At 46.4% G+C, this 19971-nt stretch overlaps 1 protein-coding gene across 2 annotated transcripts in view; it reads right to left on the minus strand.

Moving 5' to 3' along the window:
* Nucleotides 1-19971, minus strand: part of srrm4 (serine/arginine repetitive matrix 4) — a 433233-nt gene that overhangs the window by 96122 nt on the left and 317140 nt on the right. For both annotated transcript variants that reach the window (XM_033043101.1, XM_033043100.1), the window contains exons 3-4: nucleotides 8968-9045; nucleotides 1841-1912 (exon numbers count right to left, since the gene is read on the minus strand). In XM_033043101.1, coding sequence (XP_032898992.1) covers nucleotides 1841-1912; nucleotides 8968-9045 — 150 coding nt within the window. The remainder of the gene's footprint in view (nucleotides 1-1840; nucleotides 1913-8967; nucleotides 9046-19971) is intronic.

Genomic DNA, 19971 nt, shown 5'->3' on the forward strand with positions numbered 1-19971 from the left:
CTGCCGCTTGGGTTTAGTGGGTTTGCTCGTCCCGGGGCCTGCCCTCATGAGGCCAAATGTTTTGGACTCCTCCTCCATGTCCTTTACTTTTTTGGAGAGGTCCTTGCCGAAGAGCACGATTTCTGGCTCTGTGGTCGGCGTTTTGCACAAACACGCGAATTTCGGGTTGAGGGCAGGTCTTATAATCTCCTTACGGAGGTTGTTAATTTTGAACTGGGTATTGCACAGCAGTGCGAGTGTATCCTGCTGATTCATGATAATTTCCACCCCATCCACGGAACGAGCATATGAAGTGATGGCTGACGTCAGGAGCCTGAGAATCTACTGTAGTTTGAGCTCTTGATTGCGGATGTTTGGCCCAACGTGCCCCCAGATTTGGCTATTGACAGCCGGCACATTGATCGAGGTGCAATTATCTGGGGCCGAATACAGCTCTAGGGCCTCATTAACTACCTGCTCTTGTAGGGGCTTGAAGGACAGGTAGTTAATGCTGGCCGCCAGTTTTGGCTCTAATGGCCGTCCTGCTCATGGAGCTGCCATGTAGCGGTCTACCACACCCAGCAGCTCTTCCTGGTCCTGTACCCCAAGCGTACTCCTGACATCTTCGGCCAGTGACCCCTCTTCTTGACCAGCCCAGCCCGGGTCGCCAAAGGGGGAGGCGATGGCCATTGCGTTGTGAGGCACTGTGGTGGGAGTGCCTGAACTCCCTTTGCGAGACTGCTCCTCACGAAGCAAGTCTTGCTGGAGCATTTGCTCCACGAGCCGCTCCATGCGGCTCAGGCGGCTGTCTCTGCCCCGAGCGGGCGGTGAGACATCCCCGTCCGAAGAATCGGATACCACCGGCCGGTTGGTCTTCCGTGCTGATTTACATCCAGCCCGCTGCTCAGGCTGCGCTACCGGGACTGGGCTCAGCACGGTGTCGGGGACGGCGGACCGCTGGGTTTGCAGTCCTACCGCCTCTTGCCCCCCACTGATGGAACGCTCCTCCGTTGGAGTAGAACGGGGGCTGACTTCTTGGCTTGTCTTGTTTTGCTCATGATCTTCCTGGTGAGACAAAAACAACCTCAGAATAAACTTACCTGACGGTCCTTCTTTTTTAAGCTGTAGCGGGAGCGCCTGACTCCCGCTGCGTCGCTGTTGCACTGCGTGAACGTTCATGTCGCGCATGCGTGCTGGACGGGTTCTTCACGTAGTCACTCACGTGACTCCGAAGTAAAATAGCCTGATGGCTGTAGGGAAGAAGCTGTTCCCGAACCTGAACGTTTCAGTTTTCAGGCTCCTGTACCTTCTTCCGGATGGCAGTTAAGAAATGAGTGTGAGGCCATGATGGTGTGGGTCTCTGATGATGCCTTTTTGCGGCAGCGACTCCGATAAATCCCTTCGCTAGTGGGGAGGTCAGAGCCGGTGATGGAATGGGCAGTGGTCGCTCCCGGACGTTCAAATTGCCGAACCAGGCATTGATGCAACCGGTCAATATGTTCTCTACTGTGCACCTGTAGAAGTTCAAGAGAACTTCACCACCTTGCCCACCTGTGTTGTTACCTTCATGGAATTGTGTACTGGCACCCCCAGGGTCTCTTTTTTCTAAAACAATCCCTTTTGCCCTATAATTTACTGTGTCAATCCAGCTCTGGTTTATCCTACAAATATGCAATACCTCTCTGCATAAGCTACAGTAACACAGACAACACATGTACAAAAAACCACTGGAGCAGATCAGACCTAAACCTTGATCAACATTAACTTGAAAGCTTGGAGCAGCCACCCATTCTGAGATGAACATCCAACAGCTGGCTCATTAATTTCCTGTTGATATATGATAAGTATTCATATTTTTTACCTGTTTCTTTTGTGCTTCTTGGAACTTTTCTTTTTCTTTTTCCTCACTGGGGCAGGACTGCAAGAAGGGGATCTGAAATAGAACAGGAGAAACAAGACCATTAACAAAGGGAACATATAATGCAAACTTTACAGGAAATGTGTGAAAGAAGACAAAACCTGCTTAAGTCAGAACAATGTGTGGGAAAGAACTGCAGATGCTGGTTTTTCTTCTTCTTCTTCTTGCCTATGGCATGCAGAGCCTAAAGTTGTAGGACAACTTGTTCTATTTGATCTTTAGCTTGGGCACGTCGAGTTGATTGCATTAGTCGAAACAGGGTGGACCACGTGAAGGTTGCAATCTCCCACCCCGCTGGTTTAAGTCGAAGATAGACCCGAAATATCACCCATTCCTTCTCTCCAGAGGTGCTGCCTGTCGCGCTGAGTTGCTCCAGCATTTTGTGTCTACCTTAAGTCAGAACAATGCCTTCTTCCATCATACAGAGTCTTCACTAATGCACCATGTGTAAAATAGTTCGACACGTCTTGATGTGCGATGTCGTGCGCAAATCACGCGTCATGACGCGTCATCACAGCCGTCTGGTGCGCGTGACGTCATTAGAATACCCTGCGGCACGCGGCAGGACGTTGACGCACGGTGACGTAACCATGCGTCACCATGCAATACACGTGAGATGTCGGGACGCCAGCGTACGACGCCAATGCGTCAGCATGTGTGCCCAATGCGTCAGCATGCGTGCCCAATGTGTCAGCATGCGTACACGAGCACGCGAGGATTTTGTTCCTGTACTAAATCCTGGAGCCACCGCAAACGATTCCACGCCTCACCATGCGAAACGCATGCACGCCCCATGCGCCATGACGCGTCGACCTAATTTACATAGAATGCGTAAATGAGGCTCAAATGACGGCCAAGTGGGACAGGCCCTTGGGATACAAATAAAGTGCATTCCAAATTCTTAATACTTTATTAACCTATGATCCCCATTTGACTTCAACTAACATAAGTTAGAAATGTCATGCTTTATTTACATACATGATTTATGAATCACTTTTGTCTGAATTACAACAAGCTGTGTTGGGTTAGAGGTTGCGGAGGAACCTTCAGCAAAACCATTACCACCCTCCAGTGTTTGACTGAAAGATACAGCCCTTGGCCCACCATCCACGCTGACTACCAAACATCCATTCACACTAGTTCTATGTTATTCCACCTTTTGCATCCACTCTCTACACTCTAATGGCAACTTTACGCAGGCAGATTAACCTACAAACCCACACATTTTGGGGATGTGGAAGAAAACTGGAGCACCCAGAGGAAACCACATGGTCACAGAACGAACGTGCAAACTCCACAATTCAGCACCTGAGATGAGGATTAAACCCAGGTCTGTGTTGCTGTGTACAGCAGCTCTGCCAGCATTGCCACTCTGCCTGCCTTAAAGTAGGAAAGGTAAGTGGCTACTCTGCTTTAATGATTCAGTCACCAAATACACACATCGGAGACCTGCTGCTTACTGTTTACTAATTGTTTTATCTATGTTACATTTGCTACAATAACCAATGGCTCTCTAAATTGTCCATCTTTTACTTGTATGCTGCCTTCAACTTCCTTTGTCCGCCGCGGTCGCCTAATTCTCCCTTGTAATCTTTCTTCCTCTTTGGAATGAAAAGATCCCGCGTCTTCCAAATTATTCCCAGAAACTATTGCCATTGTTGGCCCTGCTGGGGTCCCTTGGGGTTAACCTCTGTATTTAGCTTTATTCAATAGGAATACCGACGCATCTTTTCCCTTTCAAACTGCAGGTTGAATCTCCTAGGGGTGCCTTTACCTTAAGCTCCCTAACCAAATCTGGTTTGTTACACAACACAAAATCCAGAATTGCCTTTACCCTCGTAGGCTCGATCACAAGCTGCTCTAAGTGCCATATTGTAGGCACTCTACAAATTCCTTCTCTAGGGTTCCAGTATTAGCTTGATTTTACCAGTCTACCTGGATATCGAAACCCTCCATTACCACTGTAACATCGCCTTTCATACATGCCGATTGTATTACCTGATGCAATTTGTATGCTACATCCTGGCTATTGTTCGGAGGCCTGTATATAACTCCCATCAGGGGCGTTTTACCCTTGCACAGTGTCTTTGCTCTATCCACAAGGATTCCACATCTTCTGATTTGCTAAGGGCAAATTTCATTCCTTCCCCACCCCCTCTGCCCACCTCTCTGGCTTTTCAATAGGATGTGTAATCCTGGATATTCAGCTTCGATCCTCTTTCATCCACTTTCATCTCCGTGATGCTCACGATGTCATACCTACCATTTCCTAACTACGTTGTAAACTCATCCACTTTGTTCTGTATACTGCGCACATTATAAATATAACACCTTCAGTTCAGTATTCTCCAACCCTCGTCTCACATTGATCCCCCTTTTACCTGACCTTAGACTCTTTGAATCTTAGAATCTTATAGCCTCTCACCTCCACACTACATCACTCTTCCCCTCTATAGATTTTGGACATTTACATCCAGCCTTAACTAAGCTTCAATCCTTGTCTTTACTTCTCAATTTTATACCTTGGTCTCCAACTTTGTTTCCCCATATAAAACAATCTATTGGAATTTAATGATCAGTCGTACCTTAATCATCTTCCCTTCTAACTCACGTTTGCAGACGACACAACTGTAGTGGATCGGGCCCACAATGTTTAAGCCGAACATGAGGCCTAGTGAAACTGATCTCATCTGCCTGTACATGGTGCACATCCCTCTATTCCCTGTACTTCAATGTGCCTATGTAAAAGCATTTTAAACACCACTATCGTATCTGGCTCCACCACCTTTCCGAGCCCACACCACACTCTGTGTAAAAAACTTTCCCCTGCACATCACCATTAAACCTTTCCCCTCTCACCTTATGGCATGGTGGAACATCAGTAGAGTTGCTGCCTTACAGCACTCGAGACCCAGGTTCGATCCTGACTACGGGTGCTGACTGCATGGAGTTTGTACGTTCTCCGTTTGATCACATGGGTTTTCCATGTGTGCTCCGGTTTCATCCCACAGTCCAAAGACGTGCAGGTTTGTAAGTTAATTGGATTTTGTAAATTGTCCCTACTGTTTTGGATGCAAAGCTGGGTTAACTAGTGTACGGGTGATCATTGGTCAGCGTGGACTAGGTGGGCTGAATATTGTATCTCTAAACTCAACTAAACTATACTATCCTCTCTGGACACCAGGGGAAAAGGCTGTGACTGTCTACTCTATCTAGGCTTTTCATTATTATATATACATTGTATATACTTCTATCAAATTTCCCCTCCATCTCTGACATCGCAAAGAAAACAATTCAAGTCCATTCAATATCTCCCTGTAGCTGAAACCCTCTAATCCAGGGAGCATTCTGGTAAACATCCTCTGCGGTACCTAGATGTGGCGTCGAAGGACGAGAAGCCGAAGCAAAGAAGTGAAAGCCAAATAACCAAACGGAAACGAAGCCGAAAAGCCAACTAACTGAAAGGGAGGGATGCCTTAAAGCCAACTCACTGAAAGGCTGCGTCGCCTACAAGCCAACTCACTGAAAGGCTGCGTCGCCTACAAGCCAACTCACGAATGGCTTCTCAGCCGAAAAGTCAAATAACGGACATGACGTCGCCAGGGGGGCGGCACTTGTCAGCGATTGGTCCAGACCCCTGCGTCCATCACATCACTGTCCAGTGGAGACGGTAGGGTGGGGGTCATTTTCCCACACAAGCCATTGGTGACTGGGCACTCTGAACCCGAGCACCAAGCTGTAAGCGGCCGAAGGAGCGCATCCCTCGGGACAGCCCTCACTCTCCCACGGCCAGGGCCACCCTCCGCCTCGTCTCCCCCGTGCGGCCGCACTGTGACAGGCTGTGTGTCATCAGCGCCAGGTGGAGCAGAGGTGTGGGACAGGCTGGTCCCTCTGCCCACCCAGTCACTGACCGCGATGCACCGCCATCAAACCCCAACCCCCACACACGAGGTGATTCATCCCCCACCCCGGCTGTGGACAAACGGCTCAGTACATTGGCAGCCGTAGTAAATCGCTTTTAAAACATGGGGGGATACACAAATTCCCTGGTGGGCCAATGACAAGTGTGCATGACAACGAACAACTTTATCTCCTCCCACTGCCACCACTCTCCACAACAAGAAGCACGTTTTATTTATTGTTGAAACACAGTAATACCTTCCTTTTCGATATGTAATGTTCTTTTTCAGCTTTTCGATGTCAGCGATGCAAAGAGATTGATATTTGTTTTATTTTCGATAAGTAAGATTTTTTTTCCAAAGATCATAGACCTTGCTCTAGTATCTTTGTTTTTTTCAGCTTTTTGACGTCATGTCCACTCGAGATATTACCCCGTCAGATTGTTTCTCTGCTTAAAATCTGACGGGCAATGAAAATGACGTCGAAAACCCTCTGTGACAATCGCAGCACGAACACGTCTGACTCCACTAATGCAGAGCGGCTATGGAAGTTGGCAAGCTGGCACTGACAGTGGTGCATGTGAAAGATCAGCACCTACCAACAATGAAGGCACTATGAAACCAGCTGCCGCAAGCCCTTCCCACAGGACGGGGTCGGCATTAAAACTCAAAAGAGAGTTACTGATTTAAAAACAAAAATGGTACATTTATAAATAGTTCTTACATTCAGGATGTTCAAAAAGGAACTGCAGATGCTGGAATATCGAAGGTACACAAAATTGCTGGGGAAACTCAGCGGGTTCAGACTCAAGTCTGAAGAAGGGTTTCGGCCCGAAACGTCGCCTATTTCCTTCGCTCTATAGATGCTGCTGCACCCGCTGAGTTTCCCCAGCAATTTTGTGTACCTTACATTCAGGAACCTGGTTAATTAAGTGGTGGGATTATTTCTCTGTCCTAACTATGCCTTTGCTTTAGCCAGTGGTTACATCCATTCCACCCCTCCCTCGCAAAGATGTGAGATTTCATTAAGAGCACACGTGGATGAATAGACGCACGCGGCACGTAAAGCGTCTCTTCCGTGCGCGCAATATATGAAGCCGATGAAATGAGACAACTGTCACACCAAAGCGACACAAAATGCTGGAGTGACTCAGCGGGACTGGCAGCATCTCTGGAGAGAAGGAATGAGTGACGTTTCGGGTCGAGACCCTTCAGACTCAGTCTTCAGGTGTGAAGAATGGTCTCGACCCGAAACGTCACTCATTCCCTCTCTCCAGAGATGTTGCCTGTTCCGCTGAGTTACTCCATCTTTTTGTGTCTATCTTTGTTTAAAACAGATTACAGATTATCTGGTGTTTTGTGCGTGGGTGCTTGTATGCGTTACGCAGGCGACCAAATGCTATTACTGTGTTTAAACAATAAATAAAACGTGCTTCTTGTTGTCGGAGAGGGGGGAAGTGGGAGGAGATAAAATTGTTTGTTGTCATGCACACTTGTCATCGGCCCGCCAGGGAAATTGTGTGTGTCCCCCATGTTTTTAAATGATTTACTATGGCTGCCAATGTCCATGCGGCCAGGGTGGTGGGGTGAATCACCCAGTGTGGGTGTCGGGGGTGAATCACCCGGTGTGTGTGTCAGGGTCCAGGGGTTGGGGGGGTGAATCACTTTGATGTGTGGGTTGGGGTCCGATGGTGGTGCATCATGGACCAACCTCCGCTCCACCCGGCGCTGCCGACACACAGCCCGTCACAGTGCGGTTGCGCGGGGGAGACGAGGTGGAGGGTGGCTGTGGCCGTGGAGAATGGGCGCTCCTTCGGCCGCTTACAACTTGGTGCTCGGGTTCAAAGTGCCCAGTTACCTATGACTTGTCTGGGAAAATGACCCCCACCCTCGCGTCTCCCCCGGCCAGTGTTGTGATGGACGCGGGGGTCTGGACCAATCGCTGACAAGTGTCGCCCCCCTGGCGACGTCATGTCCGTTATTTGACTTTTCGGCTGAGAGGCCATTCGTGAGTTGGCTTGTAGGCGACGCAGCTTTTCGGGGAGTTTGTTTTTAGGCGTCCAACCCTTTCGGTTAATTGGCTTTGTACACGTTCGGATAGTTGGCTTTTCAGCTTAGTTTCCGTTTGGTTAATTGGCTTTCACTTCTTTGCTTCAGCTTCTCGTCCTTCGACGCCACGTCCGCACATGCCCTCTACACCCTCTACACCCTCTACACCCTCTACACCCTCTACACCCTCTACACCCTCTACACCCTCTCCAAATACTCCACATCTTTCCTGTAATGGGATAACCAGACGGCATCTAATTCTCCAAATGCGGTCTAACTAAAGTCCTATAGAGCTGCATCATGACTTACGGACACATATATTCAATGCCCCTAGAAATGACGGCAAGCATACCATATGCCTTCTTTACCACCCTTTCAGCTCGTTTTGCCACCTTCAGTGAGCTATGAACCTGGACTCCAGGATCCCTCTTCAGATCAATGCTGTTAAGGGTCTTGCCATTAACAGTATACTCTTTCCTCACATTCAACCTCCCTAAGCCCAACACCTCACACTTGCTGGGGTAAAACTCCGGTGTGTATGGTGTGTGGGGGCATTACTGAAGTCTGCTCAGCCTTTCCACATGCAAAATGTCTGGGCTCAACTGTTAAACGTTTAACAATGTTAAAACCCCACTTCATGGACTCTTCCTCCACAGCTATGGAAGACTTTGAGGTTTAGTCTAGAAGTCGCCCACATATGGCTCTATCATGGTGAGTGGGGGAGAATGGGCTGGCGAAGTATCTGATCTCATCCAATGAACACTACTACCCCTTCACTCATCTCTGAATCGCTCATTATTGATGAGAGGTGAAAGATGAAGGGAAGCCAACTCAGTAGAAAACCCGGGTCTCCGGCGCTGCGAGCAACAACTCAACTGCTGCACCACCGTGCCGCCCAACTGGTGCACAGGATATAGGCAGTGCAATGGCAGTGCTCTAACTCGAAGGAGTAATGCACACACCGACGTTTACTGCACAGACATGCTATGCAGATTGACTGGAAAAACATGCACAGGATGCCTGTTCTCCTTTGACAATGGATGGAGACAGTATCAACTGTGCAGGGAATTCCGCCACTATTGTGTTTGGTGTGCGAGCATTGCCTGACATAGAAACACCCACCGTCTTCGCTTGTGCTCAGATTTCTTCTTCTTTTTCTTCCTTTTTGACGCAGGGGGAGGAGAATGACCTGAACAAGATCTGCGGAAATAAGAAAAGGAAATCAATAGGATGTAAACCCACAGTTTATTGATACTTAAATTGCAATATTAGAGCCACAGACAACAGAAGATGATATTGGAGTTGAAGCATGGGTTTTCCTTTGGGGACTAACTAGAAAGTCTTAAAGCGATCTTCACTGTAGTGTTTCAAGGTTCAATTGTCCAGGCAGAGTAAGATGTCTGCAATCAACCTCTGTGAGGAAAACATTTTCAGCTTGATGAAGGATATTCTCTGAACTAATCGATGCTAATCAGTAATGTGTTCAATCATATTCCATCCAGATTGGAAGTTTGTTCCTTCATCTCTGATAGACACAAAATGCTGGAGTAACTCAGCGGGACAGGCAGTGTCTCTGGAGAGAAGGAATGGGTGATGCTTCAGGTTGAGACCCTTCTTCTCGACCCGAAACGTCACCCATTCCTTCTCTCCAGAGATGCTGCCTGCCCTGCTGAATTTATCCAGCATTTTGTGTCCCTTCGTTGCTGCTGGATTTAAATCTTGCTACTCCTTTCCCATGGAGAGAGAACATCATGAAAAGGAACTTTGGCAACTGAAGAATTACCTTCCCAATGGGCCCCGGGGAAGGGCCGGCAATGCCAGGCTCTCCGACACAGCCCACATTCTGCAAGATGTACAAGGCAGGTGGCATAAAGCAGAACACAGAGCAAAGGCAGTGGGGTTGGGCATGAGTGAACTCTTTACCTGTTACATTCATATCATAGAGAAAAACAAATGGTGTTGTCAAAACTAGCTGCTGAAGTTGTATGTCATCTGGACAATCCCAGGAATAGATTCTGACCCCCTGGCTTATAACATCAAATGTGCGCAAAGAAACATTCCTTATGGTGAATGGGACATTGAAAGATGTCAAATACTGAAGAACAGCTAATGGGCAAAGTACGAGACATTCAGGCTGACAATGGGATGGTGAGGAGTTGCCTGTTTATTTGCTCCTGCCTCAAACCCATATTAATTCTCCAAGACTTATTTTATAGGTCAGCCCATGGAGAGCGGGCATGGGAGGGAGAATAAATGAAAAATGGTCATTATTAGAAGCTGAAGGCCTCGTGGCAGTGATCTCCACACATTTACAAGGCTCACGAAGCACTGATTTGTGCGGCTTATGGGAGAGGTCATTTCATTGACGTAAGGGCAGAGCCTGCCTCAAGTGTGCAGGGAGCAGCAAGAACAGTGTAGGCCTTAGGCTTTTGTGTCAATGAAGTTCTGTTACTGAAGTTTTTCATCGCTTTCACAGAACATTTTTAGGGATACTATCGGTTCTTGAAGCTTTGATTTTATTTGGTTGGCATATGTCCTTTACAATTTTGTCAGCCAGAAATGGTAGAAAATCTGGACTAATTAGGTGGGTGTGAGATCGAATACTGGGTGTTTGCATCAAGGACTTGGCTGAAGTGGACTTTGATATGGTGCTTTCAGTGGGAGCTGACTGCTGCTTTACAATAAGTTCTGAAGAAGGGTCTCAACCCGAAACATCACCTATTCCTTTTTATACATTACAAACCCACTGACTCACATGGCTATCTGGACTACACGTCTTCCCACCCTGCCCCCTGTAAAGACTCCATCCCCTACTCCCAATTCCTCCGCCTACGCCGCATCTGCTCCCAGGATGAGACATTTCATACCAGGGCATCGGAAATGTCCTCGTTCTTCAGGGAACGGGGATTCCCCTCCGCCACCATAGATGAGGCTCACACCAGGGTCTCATCCATACCCCGTAACACTGCTCTCTCTCCCCATCCCCGCACACGCAACAAGGGCAGAGTCCCTCTGGTCCTCACCTTTCACCCCACCAGCCGGCAAATACAACACATAATCCTCCGCCATTTCCGCCACCTCCAACGTGACCCCACCACTCGCCACATCTTCCCATCTCCCCCCATGTCTGCCTTCCACAAAGACCGCTCCCTCCGCAACTCCCTCGTCAATTCTTCCCTTCCCTCTCGCACCACCCCCTCCCCGGGCACTTTCCGTTGCAACCGCAAGAAATGCAACACCTGTCCCTTCACCTCCCCCTTCGACTCCATTCAAGGTCCCAAGCAGTCGTTCCAGGTGCGACAAAGGTTCACCTGTATCTCCTCCAACCTCATCTACTGCATCCGCTGCTCTAGATGTCAGCTGATTTACATCGGTGAGACCAAGCGTAGGTTGGGCGATCGTTTCGCCGAACACCTCCGCTCAGTCCGCAATAACCTACCTGACCTCCCGGTGGCTCAGCACTTCAACTCCCCCTCCCATTCCCAATCCGACCTCTCTGTCCTGGGTCTCCTCCATTGCCAGAGTGAGCAACAGCGGAAATTGGAGGAACAGCACCTCATATTCCGTCTGGGATCCTTGCGTCCTTATGGCATTAACATTGAATTCTCCCAATTTGGCTAGCCCGTGCTGTCTCCTCCCCTTCCTTAACCCTCTAGCTGTCTCCTCCCACCCTCCCATCCGCCCACCCTCGGGCTCCTCCTCCTCCTCCCTTTTTCCTTATTTCTTTCCCCACCCCCCATCAGTCTGAAGAAGGGTTTCGGCCCGAAACGTCGCCTATTTCCTTCGCTCCATAGATGCTGCTGCACCCGCTGAGTTTCCCCAGCAATTTTGTGTACCTTCGATATTCCAGCATCTGCAGTTCCCTTTTGAACACCTATTCCTTTTCTCCTGACATGATGTCTGACCCGCTGACTTACTCCAGCTTTTTGTGTCTATCTTAGGCGTAAACCACCATCTGATGTTCCATTCTACACTTACATTAAGTTCACCTTGATTATTTTCCCTCAATGGGGTGCGGTCTTAGGTGTTTGGGACTGTTGCTGACTTTCACAGGACCAAGTCATCTATGCACCTCATGTTGGAGAATTGCAAGAGTCCTATGCCCTAACCACCCACTATCTGTTCATTATGTCAGGGAGTTCCTGCTGGTCTTTCAGGTCCCTCCAGAGCTTGATTGAACGGGAGCAAACCTGAGCAGGCACCTACCCAAATGTGGGAGGTTCACTCCCATCTATATATTTTTCTGGAACGAAGGAAATAGGCAACATTTCGGGTCAAAACCTTTCTTCGACCTGAAACGTTGCCTATTTCCCTCGGTCCATAGATGCTGCCTCAACTGCTGAGTTTCTCCAGCATTTTTGTCTACCTTCGATGTTCCAGCATCTGCAGTTCCTTCTTAAATATATATTTTCTGCTCACCTTTGGGATTCCCACAATCACACCCTAGTGTAAACCACCCCACTGCCCTCAAACTCATGACTGTGTTCCAGGATTAAGAGACGGATTGTGGGCTGCTGTTTAATGCTGATACGGTTCATTGTAGGTAGGAGCAGAGTTGGCCCCACTGGTCAACAGAAGGTCCAAGGGGCAACACAAGAACAACAGCACAACCTTTTTCTGTAACTGTGAACATTACCTGAAAGGATACTAAAATGGAAAAATAACGTTTAATACCCAATCTGTAACTGTTACTGGCACCTTTATAAAGGCAACTCTTCACGCCTGTATCCATGGAGCATGGTTCAGTCATTCAGTCACTGTGCTGGGTCCCAGTTCAACATCTCACCTCAAAGGCAGAATGTCCAACACAGCTACACTGCCCTTACTCTACAATGGAGTGTTAATCAAAACTTTTGTACTTCAGTCTCAAGAGTAGGACCTGAAATTTGAACCTCTTGGTTTTGATTGAACCAGTCAAAATGATTGCAGCACTCTGGCCTTATGAAGGTACAGCAGGTCCGATCGTTAGCAGACCAAGCAAAAAAATAGAAGAATTATTTAGATCAAGAAGTAAATCTAGTGTACTGACAGTGGTCAGGCAGGTTGATGTAATAGGGTGCACAAATCAAATGTCCAGGGCAGAGTGACAAGCCAGTGACACGACCCCCTTAACATTAACATCAGGGAACAGATTATTCTTTCTCCTGTGAGTTGTTTATTATCTTCTACTGCTACATTCCATGACTTTACTGCTGGCCACATGTTAAATCTGCCAGCCAGAGGCACAATGATGAAACTCACCACTTTACTTGCTGTCAACTTGCTCTCCTGTGGTTAGATGACGTATTGGATCTTTGTAAGGATATATAGCCCAGATTCCACCAGTGTGGAAAATAATCTAATGAATCTCTGGCATATCATCCCACTAAAACAGCCATGTAATTCTCCCCTTATTAAAAACCTATGCTCAATATATTCACCCCCACGCTACCTGCATCTCCTTGCTTTCAATGAACTTTTGTTCCCTGACAGAATACAAAATAAAAGTTCATCTTTTATCATTATTCATCAAAAGCAACATAATTATTTTGGTAATAAGAATCACAGATGCACAGAGCCTCTTGCCCAGAGCAGGTGAATCGAGGACCAGAGGATATTGGTTTAAGGTGAAGGGGAAAAGATTTAATAGGAATCTGAGGAATAATATTTTCACACAGGGTTGTGGGTGTATGGAACTAGCCGCCAGAGGAGGTAGTTGAGGCTGGGACTATCGCAACATTTAAGAAACAGTTAGACAGGTACATGGATAGGACAGGTTTGGAGGGATATGGACCAAATGTTGGCAGGTGGGTCTAGTGTAGCTGGGACATGTTGGCTGGTGAGGGCAAGTTGGGCAAAAGGGCCTGTTTCCATGCTGTATCACTCTATGACTCTAATTAAAATACATTTAAAATACAAACTAAAATATTAGTATAGTTTAAAGATACAGCGCGGAAGCAGGCCCTTCGACCCACCGGGTCCACGCTGACCAGCGATCCCCGCACATTAACACTATCCTGCACACACTGGGGACAATTTTTACATTTACCAAGCCCATTAACCTACAAACCTGTATGTCTTTGGGTTATGCATATATAGATTATGCATCTTAATGCTGGAGTTTGATCAGATTTTTCAGAAGCAAAGTTGGAACTATTGAATCACAGGATTCAATAACAATAAAGGATTCAATAAGAAACATGCTAACTGTTTATTTCACCATTTATTTTTCAGCAATGCTGTAAATGACCACATCTGCACAAATATGTACATCTAGATTAATGGATGTCCATTTTATTCACCGCACTGTATTTACAGAACCATATTTGGAGCAATTTTTGTTATTTGTGGATAAAATGGCAGCATATAATTTTAAACATATTTGTTCCTTACCTATAATTTTATATATTGAAGTACGGAAATAGTGATGGGCCCAAGAGTCGAAAGTAAAAATTTGAGGCTTTAATGTTGATTGCTCATATTGAGTTAATGGTACTATAATGATCTGCCCCCTTCATTAACATTGTCATGCATAGTGTGTGCAAGCTCACGCCAGCCAATTCAATGTTTGAACAGCAGACAGCAGGTAAGTTGAGGGACTTTTTTTGCATCTGTGCATTTTTTATAAAATTCATTTATGGGATGTGGAAGTTGCTGACAAGGTCTGCATTTATTTTTCCCATCTCCACTTGTCCTTGAGAGTTGATAGTGAACCAGCATCATGAACTCCTGCTGTCTGTAATTTGTTCTCTGACAATGGTGTTAGAAGAATTCCAGGGTCTTGAACCTGCATTAATGATGAAGAGATGTGATATTTCTATCCAATTCAGGGCTGCATGTGTCACAGGGAGGATGAATTCTTGCGAATTCTAGTGTTTCACTTCGCTAGAAGTCCGGGAGCCTGGGTAATAAATTGGATACATTTCTTTCCCAAACCAATGCAGTGTGAACAGTACCTGTGACCTGACATGTGATAAATAGGGTGGAACACACGACAGGCTCTCAAGCTGCACAATTGGGCTTGTCCTCACTGGATGTTCCGGTGCTGATGCAGATTCATTGATAATAATTGATCGCTATCTTCAATGAAAAACTCCATTACTAAGCTACCATGTAACTACCAGGATGAGGGCAAACTGGATAGTTTAGTTTAGTTTAGAGATACAGCATGGAAACAGGCCCTTTGGCCTACCAAGTCCATTCCGAACAGTGATCCCCGTACACTAACACTACCCTACACACACTAAAACAATTTACATTTATACCAAGTCAATTAACCTGCAAACCTGCACATCTTTGGAGTGCGGGAGGAAACCGAAGATCTCGGAGAAAACCCACGTAGGTCACAGGGAGAACGTACAAACTCCGTACAGACAACACACGTAGTCGGGATCGAACCTGGGACCTGGGACTCTGGCGCTGTAAAGCAGCAACTCTACCGCTGTGCCACCATGCCGTTAATTACTTAAGGAGATGGAAGAAGCCAGTGTAATTCTCCTGAGACCCTAGGAAGTGGATATTCGATGAGTGTGAATTGTGAATATTGTGAATATGTTTCGATGTCCCCTAGAATAGTCGATCCAACTCATGGCTTCATGGGCTGGGATTACTCAAATGATTGACTGAAAGGCGCAGCATGCAAACAGACCCTTGGCCCACTGAGTCCACGCCAACATCAATCATCCATTCATATTAATTCCATGTTATGCTATGTCAGTGAATAAAGCTAATGGCATGTTGGCCTTCATTGCGAGAGGATTTGAGTTTCGGAGCAAGGAGGTCCTACTGCAGTTGTACAGGGCCCTGGTGAGACTGCAACTGGAATATTGTGTGCAATTTTGGTCTCATAATTTGAGGAAGGACAGTATTGCTATTGAGGGAGTGCAGCATAGGTTCACCAACTTAATTCCCGGGATGGCTGGACTGACATATGATGAAAGAATGGGTTGACTGGGCTCGTATTCACTGGAATTTAGAAGCATGAGAGAGGATATTATAAAAACATATAACATTCTTAAAGGATTGGACAGACTGGATGAGGGAAAAAATAGTCCTGATGTTGGGGGAGTCTAGAACCAGGGGTCACAGGCTAAGAATAAGGGGTAGCCTATTTAGGACTGATAAGAGGAAAAACTTTTTCAGCCAGAGAGTTGTTAATCTGTGGAATTCTCTGCCGCAGAAGGCAGGGGAGATCGATTCACTGGATGGTTTCAAAGAGAGAGTTAGATTTAGATCTTAGGATTAAAGGAAACAAGGGATATGGGGAAAAAGCAGGAAAGGGGTACTGATTTTAGATGACCAGCATTATCATATTGAATTGTTGTGTTGGTTTGAAAGGCCGAATGGCCTACTCCTGCACCTATTTTTCTATGTTTCTATGTTATCCCACTTTTGCATCCATTACACACATGGGGCGGTTTTACAGTCCACCTCCCCCCTCGACTCCATTCAAGGACCCAAGCAGTCGTTCCAGGTGCGACAAAGGTTCACCTGTATCTCCTCCAACCTCATCTACTGCATCCGCTGCTCTAGATGTCAGCTGATTTACATCGGGGAGACCAAGCGTAGGTTGGGCGATCGTTTCGCCGAACACCTCCGCTCAGTCCGCAATAACCTACCTGAACTCCCGGTGGCTCAGCACTTCAACTCCCCCTCCCATTCCCAATCCGACCTCTCTGTCCTGGGTCTCCTCCATTGCCAGAGTGAGCCACAGCGGAAATTGGAGGAACAGCACCTCATATTCCGTCTGGGGACCTTGCGTCCGTATGGCATTAACATTGAATTCTCCCAATTTTGCTAGCCCTTGCTGTCTCCTCCCCTTCCTTAACCCTCTAGCTGTCTCCTCCCACCCTCCCATCCGCCCGCCCTCGGGCTCCTCCTCCTCCTCCCCTTTTCCTTCTTTCTCCCCCCCCCACCCCCCATCAGTCTGAAGAAGGGTTTCGGCCCGAAACGTCGCCTATTTCCTTCGCTCCATAGATGCTGCTGCACCCGCTGAGTTTCCCCAGCAATTTTGTGTAACCCAGAAACTCGTATGCCTTTGGGATGTGAGAGGAGAATGGAGCATTTGGAGGAAATCTTACATTCACAGGGAGAATGAGCAAACTCCACCCAGCAATACCCAAGGTCAGGATCGAGCCGGGGTCTCTGGCACTGTGAAGAGCAGCTCTACCTACTGCACCACTGTGATTCCCAATATGGTAGGAATGTATTTTCTTTGGCAATGTGATTTAAAGTGGGAATTTAAATTTGCTGGCTTTTGGAGGGACACAAGCATGTTTAGTTTAGTTTAGAGATACAGCACAGAAACAGGCCTTTCGGCCCATCGGGTCCACACCGACCAGCGATCCCCGCATATTAACACTAGGGACAATTTTTACAATATACCAAAGCCAAACATCCGACAAACCTGCACGACTTTGGACTTTGGAGGAAGGCGAAGTTCTCGGAGAAAACCCACACAGGTCATGGGGAGAACGTAAAATCTCTGCGCAAGCAAGCATCTGTAGTCAGGATCGAACCCGGGTCTCTTGCACTGTAAGTGCTGTAAGGCAGCAACTCTACCGCTGCGCCACCGTGCCGCTTAAATGTGTCCCTTAATGTGATGGAGTGAACATGTGCTTTCATGTCTCTTAGTTCAAATTGTTTAAATGAATGTTCTGGGCATTCCCTGCTTGAACTCACCTCCACCTATTGGCATCACCTATACACACTCCTCATTAAACGTGTATGCCCACGTTGGAAATCAAAAGGTCATTATAGCGCATTTTGAGGTCCAGCGCAGTTCATCCAGTGCAAAAACATTTCTCTTCAAAATCTGATGAGATGAGCAGTAAGTTGCTCAGTCTGCAAAAGGCTGTTTTTAGACCAAAGTAAACCTAGATTAATGGCTCTCAACAGTACATTTACATTCCCTGAGACCAAGGACATTCTCAGTTATGTTCTCATAAAATGACCTTGACAATATATTACTGAAAGTTTATTTATACAACTGCATCTTGGTCATGGAAACATAGAAACATAGAAAAATAGGTGCAGGAGTATACCATTCGGGTTTCCACTCAATCTAATTTCCATAATTACAAGAGCAAACTCCTGCATGACCTGTGTAATCAGAAAGTCATTTTAAAAATAGATTGTGGTTTAAAATATATGTTATAAAGAATAGTGGTCACTGATACAGTTTGCTTAATACAGCTGAAAATGGATTATGGAAAAGTAAATATGGATCGTTCATAGAAACATAAAAACATAGAAAATAGGTGCAGGAGGAGGCCATTTGACCCTTCGAGCCTGCTCCGCCATTCATTGTGATCATGGCTGATCATCCACCATCAGTAATCTGTGCCTGCCTTCTCCCCATATCCTTTGATTCCGCTAGCCCCTAGAGCTTTATCTAACTCTCTTTTAAATTCATCCAGTGAATTGGCCTCTGTGGCAGGGAATTCCACAAATTCATAACTCTCTGGGTAAAAAGGCATAACAAACCAAGTCATGTCTGAATGCATGAATCTTTTTTCACTCATCCATGGTCACTTCAAGCAGTGTGTTACGCATGGATTCGGTTCCAGCGTGAAATCACAGATCTTTGAAATCTTCACGTAGTCACTCACGTGACTCCGAAGTAAAATAGTAAGATTAAACAAGAACTTACCAGTTTGAAGTTTGATCTTGATTTTATGAGGAGTTACGATGAGCGATTACATGCCCACCGCTCCCACCTCATATTATCAAGGTCATATGGTAATTCCAGTTCTCAAAATCTTACTATGTTCATGGGCAACTAGTTTCTGTGATTCCACACCGCTGCTATGAAGTATGATGCTCCAAGTGGAATGACGGCCTTCTTCACGTAATCGCCCCTCATAAAATCAAGATCAAATTTCAAACTGGTAAGTTCTCGTTTAATCTTACTATTCTGTTAGCCATGAGCTTTTTTCTAATTCTGTCTTGAATACATCCAGTGAATTGGCCTTCACTGCCTTCTGAGGCAGAGAATTGCACAGATGAACAACTATCTGGCTGAATAGGTTTTTCCTCATCTAAATCCTAAATGGCCTACCCCTAATTCTGAAATTGTGAGCCCTAGTTCTGGACTCCCCAACATGGGGAACATTTTTCCAGCATCTAGCCTGTTCAATCCTTTCAGCATTTTATATGTTTCTATAAGATCTCCTCTCATCCTTCTAAATTCCAGTGAATACAAGCCCAGTCAACCCATTCTTTCATCGTACGTCAGTCCCGCCATCCCGGAAATTAACCTGGATAACCTACGCTGCACTCCCTCAATAGCAATAATGTCCTTCCTCGAATTAGGAGACCAAAATTGCACACAATGCTCCAGGCGCAGTCTCACCACAGCCCTGTACAACTGCAGTGGGACCTCCTTGCTCCTAAATTCAAATCCTCTCACAATGAAGGCCAACATGCCATTTGCTTTTTCCACTGCCTGCTGTACGCGCATGCTTACTTTCAGTGACTGATGTACAAGCACACCCAAGTTTCGTTGCTCGTCCCCTTTTCTTAATCTGGCGCCATTCAGATAATAATCTGCCTTCCTATTCTAGTCACCAAAGTGGATAAACTCACATTTATCCACATTATACTGCAACTGCCAAGCATCTGCCCACTCACCCAAACTATCCAAGTCAACCTGCAGACTCATAGCATCCACTTCGCAGCTCACACTGCCACCTAGCTTTGTGTCATCTGCAAACTTAGAGATATTACATTTAATTCGCTCATCTAAATCGTTAATATATATTGTAAACAACTGGGGTGGCAGCACTGAAACGTGCGGCACCCCACTAGTCACTGCCTAGCACTGAAAAGGACCCGTTGATTCCTACTCTTTGCTTCCTTTTTGCTAATAGTTGTCTGCGCATGTCAATACCCTACCCCCAATACCCTGTGGTCTAATTTTGCAACTAATCTCTTGCGTGTGACATTGTCAAAGGTTTTTTGAAAGTCCAGATACACCACATCCACTAGCTCTCCCTTATCCATTTTACTTGTTACATCCTCAAAAAATTTCAGAAGATTAGACAAGCATAATTTCCCCTTCATAAATCCATGCTGACTTTAACCAATCCTGTCACTGCTTTCCAAATGCGCTGCTATAACATCTTTAACAATCGACTCCAGCATCTT

This window comes from Amblyraja radiata, chromosome 25 (genome assembly GCF_010909765.2).
Source record: "Amblyraja radiata isolate CabotCenter1 chromosome 25, sAmbRad1.1.pri, whole genome shotgun sequence".
Classification (NCBI taxonomy): Eukaryota; Metazoa; Chordata; class Chondrichthyes; order Rajiformes; family Rajidae; genus Amblyraja; species Amblyraja radiata.